The 11,498-nt window shown below is 34.0% G+C and overlaps 2 protein-coding genes across 2 annotated transcripts; one reads left to right on the forward strand and one right to left on the reverse strand.

The window, feature by feature from the left end:
• The first annotated feature begins 669 nt into the window (after positions 1-669).
• On the forward strand, positions 670-3,795 carry LOC146942843 (tRNA-processing ribonuclease BN). The gene is made up of 5 exons (XM_085756917.1): positions 670-828; positions 926-998; positions 1,078-1,452; positions 2,859-3,199; positions 3,344-3,795. The coding sequence occupies exons 1-5, from the start codon at positions 766-768 to the stop codon at positions 3,560-3,562; spliced, it is 1,071 nt and encodes a 356-aa protein (XP_085613043.1). The 5' UTR covers positions 670-765; the 3' UTR covers positions 3,563-3,795.
• A 1,357-nt stretch (positions 3,796-5,152) lies between these two features.
• On the reverse strand, positions 5,153-8,418 carry LOC146942844 (octanoyltransferase LIP2p, chloroplastic-like). Its single transcript, XM_085756918.1, has 3 exons — positions 7,741-8,418; positions 7,494-7,644; positions 5,153-5,643 (listed from the first exon to the last, which is right to left on the reverse strand). The coding sequence occupies exons 1-3, from the start codon at positions 8,158-8,160 to the stop codon at positions 5,243-5,245; spliced, it is 972 nt and encodes a 323-aa protein (XP_085613044.1). The 5' UTR covers positions 8,161-8,418; the 3' UTR covers positions 5,153-5,242.
• Positions 8,419-11,498: the final 3,080 nt, after the last annotated feature.

The following is an 11,498-nucleotide window of genomic DNA, read 5'->3' on the forward strand; positions in this document are numbered from 1 at the left end:
AGCAAAATCAACATAAATATTGATGTCATTCACCATCTATCTTTAAGGCCATTCAACGCAATAATCAATTTCACATATGACGCACACTCTCCTCCTTCTTTTTCTTATTTCTTGAATCACATTTATTTCATTTGATAACAATTAATACATTTGGCCATTGGCACTACATGCCAGTGAATCAATGTAAAGTAAAAAAAGAGATGAATATTTATGGGTTATTGAGAAAAAAGAGATGAAGATTGAGTTTAAAAAAAAGAGAATTGAGTTTATAAATTTTGATTTTCTAGGAAGATGAATGAAAGTACGAAGAAGATGAAGAAAAGTAAAAAAATATTAAGTAATGATGATTCATGTTAAGATACAATGAACACGCATGATTTAATGGTTCTCTTTTTATAAAAAAGATCAAAGGGTCAAAATTTTTAAAAAAATTAATGAAGTCTACAGTAGAACACCTACAAAATTGTTTCACTTTAAACATTTAGAGTTAAAAACTAACAAAAACAAAAACAAAAGTTGTGATGAAAAACTTAAAGATTAAAAATGGAAGATTTTTTTTTATTTTTATAAAGATTAAAACAAAAAATTTGAATATTTACAGAGATTAAAAACATATTTTTGTAACAAAAAAAAGATTAACATATTTAAATCGTTTTTTTAAGACAACAAGAAAGAAAAAACAAAAAAACACTACATTTGTTGTGAGTAAAGGGTTTTAGGAGCAGAAAATCATATCCACTTCTTGAACCCTAAACTGATGTGACGATGGAACTTCAAACTCTTTGTTGCGCTCTTCCCTCTCAACCACTTCACTTCTCCAAACATCGTGTCAGTAATAAATTTCACTTTATTCATTGCGATTCTTCTCTGCTAATTTGAAACTCTATTCACTTCCACACTAACTTTTTTTCTTCTTCTTTCGCAGTCACAAGCAACTGGAACTCAAGCTCTATTCAGATATCAGAAACAGAATTTTGGGTTTGAAAAATCATCAAAATGTACGATTTTTGTTTTTGGGTCTCTATTAAAATCACAACCATTCAACAAATTGTTATAAATTTTTTGTTTTGATTTCAGCATTCAAACAGGTGATTAAAGAACCTTCATTTTTGGGATTGAAAAAATTTCAAAGGACTATTACACTTACACATGCTTCTGATTCCAATGTAAATGGTGCATTGGAAGTTGAACTGAAACAAAGTTCTAGTGTTCCTGTTAATGGGGGTTATAATGGGTTGGAACCATTTCATGGTAAATCAGGTTCTGTCTCTTTTTATGGGTTGACACACCAATCTGTAGAAGAAGGGAAGTTGGTATCTGCTCCGTTCAAACAAGAGGAGAGCTCTTACTTATGGGTTTTGGCTCCTGTTGCATTCATATCATCTTTGATTCTGCCACAGTTCTTCGTTGGCACTGTTGTTGCGGCTTTCTTTAATGATTTGATTTTAAAAGGTATTTATGATAGAACTCTATGCTTTCTTTTACTATGTTGAATTTCGAGCCTTCTGTTCTGTGCTTTAAATTGGATGGTAAATGATAGTTTGTGACATAGAAGTAAAACTGTGAAATTACAATCTGAATATATGATTGTTGCAAATGTGTTTATATATGCTGATGCCGCTGCTCTTTTTGTCTACACTTCGGTAGGACACTGTTGAGGTATTTTTTTTTTGCAAATGTTAATGCCAAATTATTTAGTGGCTTGATGTAGTTGCAGAATCATATGCAAACCTCAAAGCCTGTTGATAATTGATCCTTTCATTAAGTTTTATCAAAGCCTCCGGCATACAAAGTCATTTCTTTCACATGATAAACATTATCAGTTACAATGCAACCTCTAGTTCTGTACTGACCACCAACACTAGTTGTTGTTAGCTTTGTGGAATGATAGCCATGTTTTGTAATTATGAATGGCTCTTGCTATTGTTCACTGACATATAAGTTGAATTCTCACTCAGATAACATACATGGATGCTTAAAATTGAAGCCTCTGTTTGTTGTATAACTCTTGGGTATCTTGGCAAAACTTTGTGTTTCCATGGTGTTCTGTTGGGGTTTTTTGTTGTATTCCGAATTTCCGACAAGTAAAATAAAATTCTGTTACAAAAAAAAAATTAGATGATAATTGTTTTTGTTGTAGGAAGTAAAACCGTGAAATAACAACCAGAATATATGATTGCTGTTCCTAATGTGTTTATATTGCTGATTCTGCAGTTCTTTGTCTACACTATATGGTAGTATGTTGTTAAGGTTTTTTTGCTGATGTTAATACCAAATTAGTTATTGGCTTTATATAGTTGCAGAGTGATATGCGAATCTCAAAGACTATTGGTAATTGATGGTCTCATGAAATTTTATTGAAGCCTTAAGTAAACAAAATAATTTCTTTTAAGTCATTATCGTATCAGTTCTGAAGCAAACCTCTGGTTCTGTACTTACCACTGACACTATTTGTTGTTATCTTTGTGGAATGATAGCCATGTTTTGAAATTATGAATGGCTCATGATATTGCACTGCCCCTTGAATTTCTCTGCATTTCTAGTGCTTCTTGGGGTTTTAGATGTAGACTCTCGTGGAAGTAATTCACTAACATATAAGTTGAGTTCTCACTAACATATATGGAGGATTAAAATTGAAGCCTTTGCTGTATACCTTTTAGCGATTTTGGCAAAATTTTGTGTTTCCACGTTATTCTATCGGATTTGTTTGATGTATTCTGAACTTTGACAAATCAAATGAAATTCTGTTCCAAAAGAATGGAGTTACATAAAGGTCATGGTTTTGTTTGTGCTGTTAAATGTGGACAATGAAGTATCTCTTGACTCTTGTACACATTTCTGTTACCAATAAAATGCAGATATTGTGACTTCATTCTCTTCCGAGGCACTGTTCTATGTCGGACTTGCAACATTTTTGCAGGTGGCTGATCGTGTCCAGAGGCCATATTTACAGTACAGCTCTAAAAGATGGGGTCTCATCACTGGCCTCAAAGGATATATAACCTCTGCTTTCCTCACAACGGGTTTGAAAATTGCCGTTCCTCTTCTTCTTTTGTATGTGACCTGGTCGGTGGTTCGCATGGCAGCGGTTGTTGCTATAGCTCCCTTTTTAGTTGGCTGTGCTGCTCAATTTGCATTTGAGAGACATTTGGACAGACGTGGGTCATCGTGCTGGCCTCTAGTCCCTATTATATTTGAGGTTTGTCTATCTATTCATTTTTAAATCAATTTAAGATCTTAATGCAGCTTGACGAGTCTACTGGTCTGAGAGGAATAACAACAACTTGGATTTTAATAGTAATTAGTAGTTCTGTGACATTTTGAAATTGAATTGACTTGCCAGGTATACAGATTGTATCAGCTAACAAAAGCAGCCAATTTTGCCGAGAAGTTGATGTACTCTATGAAGGGGCTACCTGCGTCACCTGAAGTACTAGAACGAAGTGGAGCTTTGTTTGGAATGATGGTGATTTTCCAGTTACTGGGTATTGTATGCATTTGGTCATTGATGACGTTTCTCTTGAGGCTATTCCCTTCTAGGCCAGTAGCAGAAAATTACTGAGTTTTGTATGGAATTGGGAAGAGTGTTGTACATAGTCGGAGCGGATAACATTTATAAGGCGATTAACTTCAATGTAGGCTTTTCATTAAAGAAGCTGTGTCAGTGTTATTCATTTATGCTTCAATTTCAGTGTGTCATCAATTGCCGAGAAAATAAACAATGTCTTTCAAATGTCCTGTTTGTTTACAGCCAAAATAATTGATTCGCACACCGTGGTAAGTTGTTAGGGTTCATTTATTTTATTTTTCTTACAACAAAGTCAGCATTATCTGTTCTATGTATCATTTAAATGAAGTACATAATAGCACATGAACAATATAGTTTTCCCCATCAGAAAATTTTGAAAAATATTACCAGCTACATAAGCACATGTAAGTTTAGATCATAATTCACAAGGTGGTTGGTATTAACTCAAGTTCTAAACCACATTCTACTAGTGATAGACAACATTCAAAACATGATAGAATTAGAATCCTACCATAAAATATCATCATCCGTTAACATCAAAATACACTTTGAACTGCAAGCATCAAGTGCCATAGGTACGTTTGAGAATCCTTCATCAAGGAACCATCAATATCCTTAAACAAATAAAAATTCACTCGGGAAAGAGCTTCATTTCATCTACTCTTGGGTTTCATATGTTCCGACCACCACCTTGGACATTGAAAAGTAATATCGGTAAGCTTTGTGTTTTTCCCTTATCCTACCCAGATTTCAATTCAGTTGCTTTATCCAAAAGACGGTGGATTCCAGAATCTTCTATGACCTCGTTACTTGACTTATTCCTCTACCAAGTTAACACCCCCAAAACTTTGAATAACTTGGGTTTCAAAAGTTTGCTTGGAGTCAATTTCTGTCTATTGAATATTCTTTGCATATATCATCGTCATTCACAACATTTTCTTGAGATAGAGGATCTTCTCCAAAACTGTAGACAATTTTTCTAGCTTCACCTAGTCAGAATATCCCACTCCCTCTTCAACTTTCCCTGATTGAACTCCCAAATAACCAAAACCTAATTTTAGTTTTTTCACTGAGAATTCACCCAAATCAGAATTTTCCCTTTCGGTACCTCAAATTCATCGGACTGTATATAAAGAATCTCACCCAGTTCATCAACCTCAAATGAGTGAGTTCATTGGGATGAAACCTGCACTGATTTATTTCATGCTTCAATTAAGCCTTCGAAAATCCACCCTAATTCATAATTCATTTCCAAACCCAGGAACTTCAATTTTGGTGGTTTATAGTTTACAAATTTCGAGAATGTTTTCGTCAATTGCTTATTACCTTTGGACATAATTTTTTTTTTTTTTGAAGAAGCCGACATAAATTAAATTTAAGATGAATTTTTTAAGTTTTTCAATGTTAGTTTTGTCGTAATCAATTCTATTAAAATTTAATAGAAAAGGGTCCGCTTACACTATTCATGTCAATGAAACATGTGATTTCATTCCTTCAATCTATAAAATGTTGCTCTATTGTTTTTTTTCCTCTTCCTTTTGTTAAGATTAGGGAGGAAAATTTGTTTATAACGTTATCAGATAGCCTATTATTCACAACAAATTGGTATCCTAGAACACAAGATAGAGTAACAAGTGTGTTTGACTGCTAGATTGAAGATGCTTTAATCTGTCCATATCTACTATACTTACAAAAAAACAAAACAAAACAAAACTAAATAAAGGGACTGCTGTGTGCATCACAAAAATTTAAGGTTTGTTGTTTCTCTGGTATGATAACTTCCTTTCCTTTACTTTCACACAACATGGGTAAAGAAATAGTTTTATGATGTAACTCAAGCTGAAACACCTTTGAGAACTCTTCAATTAAGGACTTATGAGCAATATGAATAAGACTGTCATCATCCAAATGATGAAAGTCAGCTGTTCCATGATCATTACATGATGACCGAGCTTCTCTCAGCAACCCTTTGATACTCCCTACTTGACGGCCGTGTATTCCACATGGGACGATCCATTTAAAGGGATTCAAATCCGTTGTGACATTGAGTGCTAAGCCATGATAGGTTATCCATTGAGCCACTCTTATACCTATAGCTGCCACTTTCTCATTTCCTGAAATGAAATGTAATGAAGAATAAGGAAAAATAAAAAGATTATGGACAGCTAAAATTTCAGCATTTTTTTTTTTTTAAACATAACAAACTAATGCACAAATAGAATAAGCTCTGACAACCTTCATAGGTTGCAGCATACCAAAATATTAATTCTGACATTGATTTCCAAATTATAAATAAAATCTCATCTAACCCATTTTGCTGCAGATAAGTAATACTAGTAATCCTGATCTAATTTGCCGTGATGCATGATATGGGCACAAATGTTACAAGCAATAACATAAGATGATTTCTTTGATCAAAACAAGACAAAAACGAGGCCGTGCAAATACAAATTATTGACGTGGTCAGTAACAGAGATAATGCAGACTTTGAGCGAATGAAACGTCAAATTGATCCTTAAAATTGTAACTGGTGTTTTTTTTTGGAGGGGGATTTAAAGGGGTCTAAATGCCCAGAAAAGCGAGATTACACAAAAATCAGACGAGGGGTAGAGACTCTCATACAATCAGCATTTACCAAAAACTAATTTCAGCTGGAGTAGAGACTTCCCATGAGTGTTCTTGGCACTCTTCATAACGGCATCCGAATCCACTTGCAGCTCTAAATTGGAAAGATTATGTGCTTTAGACATGGTCAAACCTTCTTAAACTCCCCATAATTCCACTATGAATGCATTGGAAGATCCCAAAGCTTTAGAAAAGCCACCGATCCACTTTCCACTATTGTCTCTGATAACTCCACCGCAGCCAGCAAACGTGTCACCACACTTAGCTGCACCATCAGAATTGAGACACGTCAAAACATGGTCTGGAGGAGACCATCTGCTTAACACTTTAGACTTTCCAAGACCAGACCCGTATACATCTGAATTGGTTCCAGTCTCGTAGTAAATCACTTGCTGCATAGTTACATTGGAGGGATGGTAGGGTCGAATTAAAGACGAGTCACGAATGTTCCTGTTCCTCCAAATCCACTAGGAGTAACAAGCTGTTGCCCAAACAGAAGGCCAGGACACAACATCAGAAATTTTAAGCTTATTGGACATATTGAAATTAACACAATCTTTAATGTCACCTACAAAGAAAAGGCATCTCTGACCAAGAGGAAGCAAATAGATCCAAACAAAAGATGCTAGAGGGCAGTTACAAAGAACCTGTATAATTGATTCCTTCCTTCCTGCACATTGATAATAATATGGATCAGCACTCCCCCATCTACTTGTCATCTTATTAGCGGGGAGCCTCCCATGAACAATTTGCCAAGCAACACACCCGCTCCGGTACATCCGATTTCCAAACCATAGACCAAACCGAATCAGTTGCTTGTAGAGGAAAATCCACATAGCAACTTATAGGCGCTTGAAATAGTGAAATTTCATCTACTCTCACCAGACCAATATCTCAAATGGGAAAATAACATTAAATTTTTGGAGAATTGCTGCAGGCATTAAACCTTGGAGCTCACTCAACTTCCACTCTCCATTATCATCCACTAACTCATGAACACACAAATCTCTCATATGACTAGGAATATCATTCACTCAATCTTCCAATCGTGCCTTTCCCATCCAACCAGAAATACTGATGGAAAATTTAGTTTTTAAATTGAAGAAGGCAAGTCAATTTAGTATCTCCACTAAAACATATCTTCAGAAAACATGAATTAAAATCAATGAAAGACATGTATATGAATCAAATTTACGTTGAAAACTCTCTTGTTGCATCAAGACAAATACAAAATCTTTAAAATTATGATACTAAATTCATAAAATATGACTAAAGACGAACACTCAATTAAATAGTGTGGAACTTATAATTCTGTAATTCAGATTGTAGAGTTACTTACCAACCCAAACACCAGTTAAACCTTCCATCCTAGAAGCCTGAATTGAAAATGTTGAAGACAGAACACGAATAACAACTTCCTCAAGTTTCCTCATATACCAATGAAGATCCATCTTATGTTTTCGGAGATTGATGATTGGATACATCACTAACTACAATAAACAAAACACATTTACAATTTAATACAAAATTCCAACAAAAAAAAAAAAAACAACAGAGTGAAGAAACAAAGATAACAAGAAATTAACCTGGCCAGGACCATGATATGTAACTTCTCCGCCACGTTCAGTACGATGAATATCAAATGGAGGATTTTGAATGTCGAAATTGAGGTTGTCGTTGGAACTAGCAGTACCCAATGTAAAAACAGAAGGGTGTTGCAAAACAATAAGAGTGTCGTTGCAATTTCCTTCATTTTGAATCTGTGATTTCTTTTGTTTGACAATGTCTTTTTGCAAAGACCATGCCAATTCGTAAGGGATCAATTGTTGATGGAAATCTATGAGCTCACAGCTTCGTAAACATTGCACCGTTTTGATTCTTCTTCTTCTTCTTCTATGGATATTGATTATGAGAGAGGATGATTTTGAATGTGAATTGGAGTGGTGGCGGAGTGATCGATGTCGAGGTTGGGTGAAAATGAAACAACACTCTCCCAGTAAAATCATGCTTATGTTGGCTTGTGTTTCAACTGTGCTTTTCTTTTTGTTTTCTCCTTCAATAAAACTGTATTTGCCATAAACTTTGGCTGAGAAAGAATTATTGGAGATGAAAACAATAGATTAATAAGTGAACCGAAGATTCATTCTCTCATAATGATTTCAAAATTGAACCGGTAATTAGTCACTGATTTAATAATGGCATGAAATAATTGGATTAAATCCAATGATTTGGTTGTATAACTTGATCTCTATAAAATAATGGGTAAATTACACTAACCTCCCTTGAGGTTTATTTTATGGGGTTTGTTAGAACACACCCACTAATTTTTATGTAGGAGTGTTTTAGCAAAACTACACCTTAGGGTGTAATTAACCACTTTTTAGTTATTTACTTGCTAAAACACTCCCACATAAAAACTAATGGGTGTGTTCTAGCAAATGCCTATAGGATTTGCTAGAACACACTCACTTGTTATTGTTAGAAGGTGTGTTATAGCAACATACACCTTAGGGTGTATTTAACCACTTTTTAGTTATTTACTTGCTAAAACACTCACATAAAAACTAGTGGGTGTGTTCTAGCAAACCCCTTATTTAATTACATCCCACCTCCCCTCTATTTTTTCACTCAACAATAAGACCCCCCCGGGTGTTATCTCCATCCATCCTCCGTTAAAACAATTTTCAATCAATTAAAGACAATGAAAACACTTCTTTCACTTTTAAGATTTACATGTTATCTTTTGCTAAAATTGATCCATTGTTGCAATTGGCAAAGTTCTCACCATCCATTTTTAACGATAATAAAACAGAGAAATCAATATAAATGCCCATTTTTTTCCAGGATGAAACCATGTAACGGTGGCAATAAAAATCAAAAAGAAAATAAGGAAAAATCAAATTAACTTGAAATCAAGATGTGGAACTAGAATCATGAAACAATTGAAATAAAAAAGCAAAATAAGAAATATGTGACTCTGTAATCATGTAATCACGTGCTCAAATGGGTGGAGAAGAAACAAGATGTAGAATCGTTACAAAGGATAAAGACTCTATTCTTCCAAATTGGCTCCTTACTGTTACAACACGGTTCAATAATAATTTCTTTTTATGTTACTATATTTTAATCTGCTCTGGAGCTAGATTCCATCAACAAATGAAATCGTCTTCCTCCATGGAAACGAAGATATTATTTTAACAGCTAGCAAACAGTGTTAATCTTTAAAGGGATGTATTTAACTATTTTAAAAGAATTTAGGGGAGGTTAATATCTATTATAAAACTAGAGGGGGTGTTTGTGTTATTTAGAGAAACCTCAAGGGAGGTTAGTATAATTTACCCTAAAATAATTAACAATTACTATAATATTATAAAAATCATTGGAAAAATTAACTTATTTTCACAAGTTCATATTTCGAAACAAATCTCTCTCTCATGGTCACAAGTGCTTTTATTCTCTCTCTTCTTCTTTCTATCTCCATTGTTTTTGTCCAATCACAAGAGGAGAAAAGTGGCTGTCACCAAAGTTGTCTAATATTAGTTGTACAAATATCATTCCTCACAAAATACCTTTTTTCACAATTCGGGTAGTTATAACTATATTTTGTGTCTACAAAAATCATGCATATTTAAATAAATATTCTAAAATATGTAGTTTTTTTTAGGGATACAAATATTTAGTTGTAACCAAGTAAAGTATTTATAAAAATACTTTGCATTTATTTAAAAAAATTCCTTTGAGGGATTTATTTAAGAATTTCTGTACATTATAAAATATTAGAGTTTATAATTATATGTAGAGAGAGATTGTTTTTTGTTTTACGCGTTTTTGTTTATGCGGTGGAGATATCGGGGCAGGTATCGGTGCATGATAATTATTGGATACTCTCTTGATACGTATCGGGAAGTATCGGATAATTATTTTTTAAAAAAATAAAATTTAATCTTCGGATACTCTCCTGATACGTATCGGAAAGTATCAGGCAGGTATCGGTGCAGGATACGCAGGGGATACAGTATGTCATCCATTTTGAAGTATCGGGGCTTCATAGCTTTTAATAAAGCATCGTGTTTACAAAATGAACAAACAGTGTAGTAGTATAGCCAGCTTCTCTTTTACATGTAGACGTAGGTTGCAAGTTCTACTCTCATTGGTTTACTGGACTTATCCTAGTCACATCGGTTTGCGCCGGTTCTATTATTGGACGGTCTAATAGGTGACTCAAACTGATCACCCTCCGATTCACGGTCTCATCAGCTGGTCCGGATTTTAAAATACTTCTAAAAATTGTTTCGCAATGCATAATACAAGTGCAAGTACGATACAGATACAATGATACACAATTTTTTTTTTTTAAATTTATGATACGGTTAAGACACATTAACAAATATTTTATAATAAAAATTAAAATGTATATACATTTAAAATACTTCAAAGAAATATGCATTGATCTTTTTGTTTTGTTTTGAAAAGACTAAAAACATGATATATTAAAAGCAAACAATCACAGGCAAGGAGTGCTAAAATTGAAAAAATTACAAAGTTCTCAAATACAAACACAACATCATAAACAATGATGTCTCCAAATTCAAGAAAAAAATAATTAAAAATCAAATCACAGATTAAATTCTTATGCATCTGAGTGGTTGAATACTCTATTGGTAGAAATCGTATGAGTAATCTTTAGCTTTCTACTTGATCCATGATCAAACCAAAAGTTTACAGTATTCAAAGATGTACGAGTTAAGCAATCCTAATTACCAAACACTAGAGAGTTACATTGCTTTCAAATGCATGTCATCCAAATTGCGTGAATGCATTCCTTCATTTTCTTTCCATGGATGGTTAAGAGAGCTTGCAAAGAATTAAAGAAAACTAAGTCAGGGCCGTCTTAACAAATCCGTAGGCCCGGTTTTAGTTTTTAAAGGATGTAAAAAAAATTAAATTTTAGGCCCAAAAAAAAAACATTATAGAAAATTATTACAAAAAATACTCAAGCAAGACTTGAACACATGACCACCCCCACTGAATCAAGAATCAAAAAGCGGCCATGCCACTAATGCACTGCAATCCATTTGATAATATCACACATTAATTAGTATATAACCAATATTTTCGTGCCTTGGAAACAAAAAAATAATATTTTGGGCCCCAAAAAAATTGAGGCCCGGTGTCATAGCCCAGCCTCGACGGGCTATGGGCCGGCCCTGAACTAAGTTAGAGGAGCCAAATCCTTCACTCACTCTTCGATTTTGTGCTCATCTACCAGATTGATCAGATGATTCAGAATAGCGCAACAAAGATAGCATGAGAGAAGAATATAGGAGGTGATCCAAATCCATAT

The sequence above is a fragment of the Medicago sativa genome, chromosome 3 (assembly GCF_051527215.1).
Source record: "Medicago sativa cultivar Bolivia chromosome 3, Bolivia_mono, whole genome shotgun sequence".
Taxonomy (NCBI): domain Eukaryota; kingdom Viridiplantae; phylum Streptophyta; class Magnoliopsida; order Fabales; family Fabaceae; genus Medicago; species Medicago sativa.

Excerpts from the sequence above, each read along its gene's own strand:
- LOC146942843 (XM_085756917.1), top strand. The coding sequence starts at position 766 with ATGGAACTTCAAACTCTTTGTTGCGCTCTTCCCTCTCAACCACTTCAC. Across the intron at positions 829-925 it reads TTCACTTCTCCAAACATCGT|TCACAAGCAACTGGAACTCA; the intron begins GTCAGTAATAAA and ends CTTCTTTCGCAG. Across the intron at positions 1,453-2,858 it reads TAATGATTTGATTTTAAAAG|ATATTGTGACTTCATTCTCT; the intron begins GTATTTATGATA and ends AATAAAATGCAG.
- LOC146942844 (XM_085756918.1), bottom strand. The coding sequence starts at position 8,160 with ATGATTTTACTGGGAGAGTGTTGTTTCATTTTCACCCAACCTCGACAT. Across the intron at positions 7,645-7,740 it reads CATATCATGGTCCTGGCCAG|TTAGTGATGTATCCAATCAT; the intron begins GTTAATTTCTTG and ends TGTTTATTGTAG. Across the intron at positions 5,644-7,493 it reads TTTAACTGGTGTTTGGGTTG|GAAATGAGAAAGTGGCAGCT; the intron begins GTAAGTAACTCT and ends ATTTCATTTCAG.